The sequence below is a fragment of the Phaethon lepturus genome, unplaced genomic scaffold, assembly GCF_000687285.1.
Source record: "Phaethon lepturus isolate BGI_N335 unplaced genomic scaffold, ASM68728v1 scaffold18395, whole genome shotgun sequence".
Classification (NCBI taxonomy): Eukaryota; Metazoa; Chordata; class Aves; order Phaethontiformes; family Phaethontidae; genus Phaethon; species Phaethon lepturus.
The window spans coordinates 19,384-29,332 of NW_010541394.1; the positions used below are offsets into that span (position 1 = coordinate 19,384).

Sequence of the window (9,949 nt, forward strand, 5' to 3'; positions counted from 1 at the left end):
TAAGATGCTTTCTATATACCAACAGGTATGATATCACTGGCACTCAGGATGATGTGGGTATTTTTCCTCAGCAACCAAGTTCTCACTCTCTTCACCAGAGACTTTACAGTAGGAAAGGGCAGTATCTCAGAAGCAGTACAGCCTTATAAATTAACAGTAAGCAATAAAGCAGGTTTCCCAGAGAGTGAGGTTTACCTTAAATACATTCCAATTGCGTATGCACACAGAAACGAGTAATCCAGTGCTCCCAGTAACTGTTTGTAGTTGTTCTTATCTACGAACGATTTTCAAAACAAATGATCAGTTTAAATGTACCAATAACATCCCAACTATTTTTACATATTACAAGAAAAATGTTAGTGAACATGTACTGACATTTAATTTTCAATAGGCATGCATTTTGCAAAACATTTTATTTAACAAAAAAACTCTCTACAATTGATCCTTTTGCCTGTAACCTACTAGGAAAACATAGGTAGGCCCATTCTTAATTCCACCTTTTTCAAAACAGCATTCTCTTCAAAACAGAGAAGAAACATCAGTTATTAACAAGGTGCCCTTTTCTTATAGGTCCTTAGACAAAAGAAAAAACAAACTAATGGACTTTATTAAAAGTGAAAGATGTGTTGCAAATGTGCGAGGTACTAAGAGTCAAAATGGCTAAAAGAAAAAAATCCATCTTCATATAGGCTTTTAAGGAATCAGCTTAATATATATTTTTTAAATGGTTAAAACCTTTTGCATTTCATTTTCCAAGTACCCATAAGGCAGAGATAGAAGTGTTGTTTAAAAAAGAAAAATAGGGTTCCGCTTCGTACAGCAGATGACCATAAACACAACTCAATGGGACTTGCAGGCAGGAGGGAGGGAGCAGGAGGGTCTCCACCCAGATGGAAACACCACGTCTAGTCTCAAGAGACCCACACTTATACACCAAGACAGACAGTCTGTTTACTTGCAAGGAGGCACAATTCCCATTGACTTTAAAGTCACAGTTATTAAAGCATTCCTTCTTTCAGTGCTACTCCCAGCTTGCCAGCTATGTTGCCTGAAAAACAGAATGAGTCTGGAGTGCCATCCCAAAGGGGGAGCTTTGCAATAACCTGCGTGTTCATGGGAAAAGGACGACACTGGAGCTCAGAAGTCTCCATTAAGAAAGCTAACTCGTTTTTTCAGACCAGCAAATTCAGCCTCCCCTTGGTCCAGGGACAAGAAACAGCAACAAAGTTTAACTGCATCCCAATACATTTGCAAACCTGTGGGACTAAATTTCAGTAGACTGATTACCTTGCAGCAGGCAGTTAATACACAGAATTTTGTCCACAGAAAACCCAGAGCTCAGTTCTTTAATTATCTCTGAACTGAGCAGGACTTTTTTTTAACTGCCAATTAAAGAATAATTAGAATAGATGGCTAGATAGACTGGACTGACACATTGACGGAATGGACTATTGTACTTCACTTGGATGTTCTTGGTACTGATAAAAGTGTTAAGGAATGATTCAAAATTTCTATTAAATTTAATTGTAAGTAGGCAAATATATTTTCTATTTAAGTGAAAGGCCACGTTCATAAGCTATTCAGTAAGTTGTCAACTCTATTCTGCAATAGTGTCTCCCATTTTTCTCCACTAAAATGGGAAGAAAAATACTCTTTCTGGCAGAGAAGGACTCTGAAAAGTTCCAGTTTAGATAAACAGCAAGTAATTTAATTTAAATCACTGCTGGACCTTGAATTAAACCAGCAGAAAATTGTAATGATTTATTTTGTTCTTCGCCCTTTCTTTCTTTAGTAGACATTCTAAAGACAAATCCCATTTTCTGACTGAAAACTGATGTACTGAAACCACCTCATAGCTGAAACAGGTAAAATAACAGTTGTTTAAGTGACTTTAAGTAGGAAAGACATCATAAGGTAAGTCACAACTTAACTTTCTTCAGAAAAATCAATGAGAACATGGAAAACAAAGCACCCCTCCCATACACACACATCTCCTGAATCCCTCCACATGTGAAGAAGAAATAGCAAGAGGCAAATAATCTAATTATGAATATCAGTTCATTATTACGAAAGAAAAACCCCAAACCAAAAAACAACCCTTACCAAATGGCTCCCAACCACACTGAGATACATTAGATGGCTTTTTGACAGGCTGAATCTGGGCAGCATATTCTTTGTAGGAGTTGAGTTCAACTTCATGTGAAGCAGCACAATGCTTATGCAGCTCTCCCTGATACAGAAAGGAAATTTGAAAATGGAAAATTCATTTGCAACTGTTAATCCCCATACAGCAACAAATTTAACAATTCTAGCTCTATACGAACCTGTGTCAAACCCACCGAAATCATTAAAATTGTTAGTCATTATTAATTGCTTGATATTTTGCTGGGTGAAGCCACCATTACATAAAAGAGTAATTATGTGGTTAGAAACAACATGGTATAGTGCACTGGTGTTTCTGATACTGCAAAATTTCAAAATTCTTCACTAACATCAAGCTACTTTGCTCATTGTTACTCATCTGGTTACCCACTCGAGTGGGTATATCACATCCCCTATCATGCACCAGCCTGCGGGAAACTCGAACGAAGCGATGGACCGTCAAAGACTACACTAAGAGCAATGGGTGGTGCGACCTTCTAACATTGGGATACACATTTAGCAAAAGCCACTTGGTTAGTCAACGCTAGGGGATCTACCAATTGAGCCAGCCCTGCCCAATCAAAACTTTTATGTACTGTAGAAGAGGATAAAGTCCCTGTGGCACATGTAAAAAATATGCCGGGGAAGACAGTCTGGGTTATTGTGCCTTGGGCAAAGGCAAACCCATTTGTGGGATTGCTTTTGCTCAAGGTCCTGGGTGCAACTGGTGGGGGAATGATATGGATGGGGAAATCTGATGAAATCTCCTCTCCTCAATGAGATTTGATTTTGGGGGAGAATAGCCAATGATTTTAATTATATGATGTTAACTGCTATATAATACTGTATGTCATCACTACTATGGTCACTATATGCCATATTAACAGTATTACAGTAAGAACCACCCAGATTAATGAAACCGAACAAAGAGCAGCAGTGACAGAACCAGAACTGGCTTCAGCATGCAATACTCCAACACCACACACCATCTCTTCTGCTCTGAAAGACTGTTATGACAAATGGAGCCCAAAGTCGTGGACTAAATGAGCTCAGAAGACATTTTAAAGGGATGGCCCATAGACTAAGGGAATGATATCTGTGATATATTTCAAAAGACAGGAAAAGTGGTGATGATTAATTGGAATGTATTGGGAAGTGTAGGACCTGGGCAGGAAGTAGATGGAACAGAATAAGGGGTGGATACTGTCCTGGTTTTGGCTGGGATAATTTTCTTCCTGATAGCTGGTATAGTGCTGTGTTTTGGATTTGGGATGAAAATAATGTTGATAACATACTTATGTTTTCAGTTGTTGCTAAGTAGTCAAGGCAGATGGGACACAGGAAGCTGGGAGGGGGCACAGCCAGGACAGCTGGCCCAGGGTGGCCAAAGGGATATTCCATACCATACATGGAATAACATCATGCCCAGTATATAAACTGGGGGAGCTGGCCAGAGAGGTGCCATGGCTTGGGAACTGGCTAGGCATTGATCAGTAGGTGGTGAGCAGTTGTGCCATGCATCACTTGTTTTGTATATTCTTTCATCACTGTTATTCTCCTTTTTTTCCTGTCCTATTAAACTGTCTTTATAGAGGTGCCATGGCTTGGGAACTGGCTAGGCATTGATCAGTAGGTGGTGAGCAGTTGTGCCATGCATCACTTGTTTTGTATATTCTTTCATCACTGTTATTCTCCTTTTTTTCCTGTCCTATTAAACTGTCTTTATCTCAACCCACAAGTTCTACCTTTTTTGTCCAGTTCTCTCCCCCATCCCACTGGTGGTGGGGTGGTGAGCGAATGGCTGTGTGGTTGTTTTAGCTATCTGCTGGGTTAAACCACAACAACCTGTAAACTCTTAAATATCTATAAGTAGATTAATTCACAGGAATTAAGTGTAGGCCTAGCTGTTTCAAGTCTTAAGGCCAAAGCTTAGACATATATGCAATATTCTAGGTGTGGTTTCACTAAAGTTTATCAAGTAAATGCCACTGCGTACTAGCTTTATCAGTTTTTCATCTTTTAAACCATTCCAAGTTAAACTTTAACACTGCCTTTCACAAAAGGAAATACTGAAAAAGACGACTACTTCCGTGTTCGACAGGAGTAGAAGGATGTTTAAACAAGGACACAACCTTGCTTACCTTAACTATACTAATAGGTTTCCTTGATAAATGGAAGCTGGCATACAACAAGAAAGTGAGAGAGAAAATGAAGGCTCTATACCTACAATATGAAAAAAAAAAAAAGCGTATTTGAAAATTATTTTATTCAGATTTACTTTCAGCACTAAATTACATAAAAATATTACACAAGTCATTGGTAACCTTGGAATACTGGAAGACAACTTTGTTCATGCTTTCCAACAGCCTGAAGAACCATCCTAGCAGTTATGCTGCTTTACAACATCTGCTCTGATCTGGCTTTGGGAGGGAGCTTGGTAGCACACAGATACAGGCAGGACACCATGGCACTGCTCTGGAGCCCACAGAGCTGAACTGCCTTGTTTACAACCTTCCTTTGGGAGCCATTAAAAGGAAGTTCAACGTTAAACATACTGATAATCAGATTTCACATTTCACTGTCTCATCTGGTTTTCTGGTACGATTAGGACATAAATGATGGCTCTGTGAACTGTCAGTTTGGCTGCTGTGTGTTAATACTCCTTTCTTTCCTTACTGCTTTTTAGATTTTGCTTTACTTTTACTTTCCTCTGCAACAACAGGTATCAGCCATTTCCAGAGATGGGGGACAGACACTGACTGTGTGTATTGTCAGCTGGAGCACATGGACTTAACCAGCCTTGGGACTGGGAAGGAATTTTCTCTTGTACCCACTGGCATCCTTGGGTCTTTCTCTGCAGTTCAGCTGAATTAAAAGGGCATGTCAAACTCCCTGTCACCCAAGCATTAAACAAAGATAACAATTCTATTCTCTACCTGCAGCACGTTTCAGTTGTTTAAGGACAGCATTTTGTGGATTTGTGCTTTTAACAATACGCAGAGATCAGAGTGTATCTATTGGCTCCTTCTAGCCTTGACCTTAAAACTAACACCTGTAAGTAAAAGTACGTATAGACATACAAAGATCTGCTATCACACAGCCTACTATGGTCCCTAATTTTTAATTAACCTTTTTCAGTCATTTTCTGCCTTATAAACTTCTACATAACAAGGGTCGTCTTATACTTCTGGCATATTCACAGACATTGGAAAAAAAAAGAGAGTGAGTTATCCCCGCAAGTTGAGTTATTCATCCCCATAACTGAAAACATCCTCACAAGTGATAAAACTGACATGACTTTGTCCTTGCTGCTCTACTAGAAAAAGCATGTGATAAAATTGTTCAAATGGGAAGCGCTTGGTCTTCCATTTGTTTTGTTTTGGGTTTTTTTTATTCACACATAATTGACTCCATATTCTATCTCAGAAAGCACAGGAACCAATGCCATCTGACTTCCAGGATTAGTTTTCCTAAAGCAAAGAGTTTTTGGTTTTGTTGGGGGGAGGTGGGTGGTAGTTTTTTTTCTTTTAAATACTACAGTAGCAAGAACTAAAATGGTAATTCTACAAGTCTATATTACACATCAAATTACAGGGGAGAAAACACACTTCTGGTTAAGAAAAGAAAGCTAACCTCGAGTACCCCTCCCACCTAAGACGTTGAAAATAAAAATCTGAAATTTATCCCTTCAAATACATACTTTGCAAAGAAAAGGAAAAAAGGCTTTATTCTCTAGCACACTTGACTGCTAAGGGTCTGTCCGAGTTCCCCAACAAATTATCTCACTTTTTAAATGTCAGCAGTATTTATTTATTATACAACTCACTATATTTTCATGCTGTGTATATTAAGCAGTGGAAAAGCCAAAATAGAGCAAGGCAACAGTATCATCTTCCCAAGATACAAACTCACATTGTCCAAAATAAAGATCACCATCATACTTCAAGACTTACCACTGATCTCGTGAAAATGAAGTGATGAAGCGAATCCCAGGAGGAAGCTGAGCCATCTACTCTACAGCTGGTGTCAAATTTTAGGCAACAATTATGCACTTGAGACGTTATCTGTTCTTCAGAACGTGTAACAAAGATCCTCCCAAAGCTGTGTGATGGTAGGCTCTTAACAAACATGAAAGGTATGCTGACGAGTTGATTTCCCTGTATGTTTTTTTCTTATACCTTCAGTCACGATGTGGCAAATTCTTCACTCTGCCTTTATTAATTGCTGATCTTCAAACAAGAGAAGCTGATTAGAAAATATTACAATAACTCGATAAGAGTATGTACTTATCATAACATTTGACTCAGCAATTATCTAGTTCAGAGACAAGTAATGACCATAACTAACCTTCTAGACATCAAAATTGTAGTGGAGAATTTTAAGCCAATATAAATAGCAACCTTTTCTAAATTTTACAATGTATAATCTAATTTCAGAATTCAGCATAGTATAAAGCAGTGAGGACACAAAGGAAAGAAGCACTTAGAACATGATCCAAAGCCAGTCGACATCAAAACACTCCCAGAAAGGCTACAAATAGGCAATTCCCCACCTTACAAAGATCTATTTTAACACATCAGAAACATTCATAAGGTTGAAATTTGTTCAAAAATTACTGTAGTGTTTTCAGCCCAGAAGAGAGATTCCTCCAGCTTGAGAGTGGGTGCTGCGGAACAATGCTGCCAGAAAGACTTGACCAGCACTCTTCCAGCCCAATTTCCCTGTCTCAATATCAGTGCTGCACAAAGAACCACATTGTCAGAAAACTTGGAAAAGAAAAAAAAAAAAAGTTTTTTCACCACTTGAGCTTCCCCAAACCAAGTCATCCAGCACAAGGGAGAAGGCAGGCTCATGTGCGTACGTGACATACAGGGAAGAGTGAGACTGTGGCAGCATCAATTCAGTTTGGTTTAGAATCTCGTAGAGTTCCTCCTGTTTTTTCAAACTTGGGCCAAAGTCCCTCAACAGAAAAAGATGCACAGTGCCCTTTATTACAGGTACTGCAACAGCAACTAGCTGCACTGTTATTTTGCGGCAAGTCTGAGCCAACTGTTGAGTAAAATGACAAAAGGCACTATAGGCAAAAGGTTAGACTGCAACTCTGGCATGCTAGCCGAGCTTCCCTGTGTGCTAAGAGCAGAGCCACCCCAGGAGGATGCCAAATCACACACCAGGGTCTGCAACATAACCCCTACCCTCCCGATAGCCCAGCTAGTGGGCTCAACGTGAGGACCAGGCACTGCCATGCTCCTGATGGGAAGCTGGTAGGACATAGGACTAGCTCTCCTGGTAAGAAACAGGAGGTGAGCTAAAGCAAAAGCTCCTCTGAAGGAAACACACCTGCCAAGACCAAGGGTTTCTTTTAACCCGGGAATTTTAGAGGTTGCCACAGGGCAGGCAAAGGTGTGAGCCTCTCTCCTCTCATCTTTAATTGCCCCATCTTACTACAGAAAGTCAAAACTACTCCTCCTCAGCCAGCTGAATGACAACACCAAACAGTATCTGCTTTGTCAAAGCTAGCAACTTGAAGGCTTCACTATCCACATAGGCTTTCTCCCCAGGAATAGAGGAAAACTACCACCTCTTCACATAACAGAGTATCCCACCAAAAGATCAAGGGTCTGTTCCTTTACGGTAACACATTTTTGTCATACCTTTGTTTTTGCCTCCCAGTGTCCTGGTTCAGCTTGACACTTCCCTCCCCTAAAAGTGAATTGACTTGCTAATCTTGTTTGGCATGTTCCACCTCCTTCCACCCACCCCATTCCTGAATCAGATAACCGGTTCTGCAATTAATCAGCAAACCCCATAATCATTCCCACCCAATATGAGTTTTCTATGTCCTCTCTGAGGTTGCAGAGGTTAAGAAGTGCAACCTTACACTCTCCTCCCCTCTCCCACCTCCAGCTGCAGGTCCCTGCCCTCCCTCTGTGTCAGACCTTGTAGGCACACAGCGATGGTCAGGTGGCTGATCCATCAGACAACCTGCCCTGAAATACAACTGATCCAACAGAGAATACTAACTCACTCTGTGGACACAAAACTGCTACACAGGATAAATCCAAAGCAGCAGGACCATAAAGGCAGGGACTAAAGGTGGGACTGCCCCTTACAGCCACGGCTGCCTAGTTAGGTCAGCTGAACTCTAATTTCAAACCAACAACTGCTTGTCAGTATTTTCCTGTTTGGTTGAAATAAGCTGTGGATAGCTCCAGTGGGAGAAGAAAGGTAAGAAGAGGTGGGCACAAGCAGTCCAGAGCAGGAGTGAATTTTTCTTCCAATAGTAACAGATCTATTTCAGGGTAGTCCCAAAGCCCATTTCTCCTCTCTCACAGTTATCCCAAAGACAGAAACTATTATTTAACTGACCACACTAAGTGAGGCGACAGAAATATCTACTGGGAGAAAACTGAGAGGCCAGCAAAGAACAAAAATCTGAGGTCATAAACCTTTTTAAACGGTTCCCTTAAAATTTGAGACAAGGCAATTGTCATCATAGAAAAGTAATTGTTTGACAGTTACTATTTAACAGCTTTAGTGTAAGTAGAAAAAGACTTTATGCATCTTACAAAAAGGCTTCAATGCTAAGTGGTCACAGACGGTTGCACATCTGTGCACCTGCCGCACAGATCATACTCACACCACCTCCTAACAGTGTATCCTTGCCGTAAATCCAGAGTCACAATGCCCTAGCAAAGATGACTGGACTATCAGCAGCATTTAGAGAATTGTGCCCTAACTCTATGTGACAGGGACTGATTTCATTTTATCTAATGCAGGCAGAGAGACCCGAGCTCTTATTTACTTGTCAACAACTTATCTCTGTCCCCATATATCTGCAAGTTCCTCTGACATTCATGTGCTTTTAATAAACAAATAAAACTTCCTCTACAAAAGCAAAGAAACTTGTGGCAATAAAACTTGTGGTAACAGGTTTTATAAAGACTGCATCCTGCTGTAGATTAAACCAGATTTTAAAACCAAGCTATTCTTCAGAAATGACATTAATAGGCTACAATGCATAACTGGCAGTCTACCAATACATCCTTTGTATTTCTGGTTTACTAATGAAGCCCAAAGACAAGCTCCAATTCAATGACTTGAACTGTTTTTCTGTCCTTTCATTTTCAGCAACTATTTTACCTGACAGTGAAAACAAACATTTTCGCTTCCTGCTTCTTGTACTGCAACATATAAAGCAATATTCTGGTACTTACTTTGAATCCATATTTACCTTCCAAACTTCGTATTGCTTCTTCAGGCTTCCTGCTGCACTGGCCGAAACATAGCTCCCTCCCTGTATCAGAAAAATAGTGTTATTCGTGACTGGCCTTTACCACAGTAAATACTGCAAACCTTGCTTCAGCTATGCTGCATGTTGGAGAGACGGAGCAAAGCTCCTGCCTAGCCCTTGCCCAGTTGTGCGCAGTTCCCCTGGAGGGCAGACATTAATTCTGGGTATGCAGAAACACTGAGTAATGCAAATCCTTATCAGGGTGTCCTTAAAGACTCAAAAGGCCCTTACACACATGCAGATCAAATGCATATTGTGCTTAATACCCAGCAGCTCAGCACCTGAGACATAAATTGCCAAATCCATCAGCTCTGGATCTTACATGTCCATACTCCTTCCGTTTAACACAGAAAGGGGAAAACAGTTAATCCTGGCTTAACAGCAGGGGACAAGAGTCCTTGCGAACACGCAGGGAATCCACGCCTGCGTCCCGGGACCCCGCACTACCAACCCCCCCGCGCTGGGAGCTACCGCAACACGAGATGACCCACTGGAAGCCAGGGCAGCCACCCA

At 40.7% G+C, this 9,949-nt stretch overlaps 1 protein-coding gene across 1 annotated transcript in view; it reads right to left on the reverse strand.

The window, feature by feature from the left end:
• The window catches only part of SLC37A1 (solute carrier family 37 (glucose-6-phosphate transporter), member 1), a gene marked incomplete at its 3' end in the record, with an annotated part of 23,831 nt that extends 17,680 nt beyond the window's left edge, over window positions 1-6,151 (reverse strand). The window contains exons 1-4 of the mRNA XM_010287733.1: window positions 6,096-6,151; window positions 4,284-4,365; window positions 2,104-2,230; window positions 196-274 (exon numbers count right to left, since the gene is read on the reverse strand). Coding sequence (XP_010286035.1) covers window positions 196-274; window positions 2,104-2,230; window positions 4,284-4,365; window positions 6,096-6,151 — 344 coding nt within the window. The remainder of the gene's footprint in view (window positions 1-195; window positions 275-2,103; window positions 2,231-4,283; window positions 4,366-6,095) is intronic.
• Window positions 6,152-9,949: the final 3,798 nt, after the last annotated feature.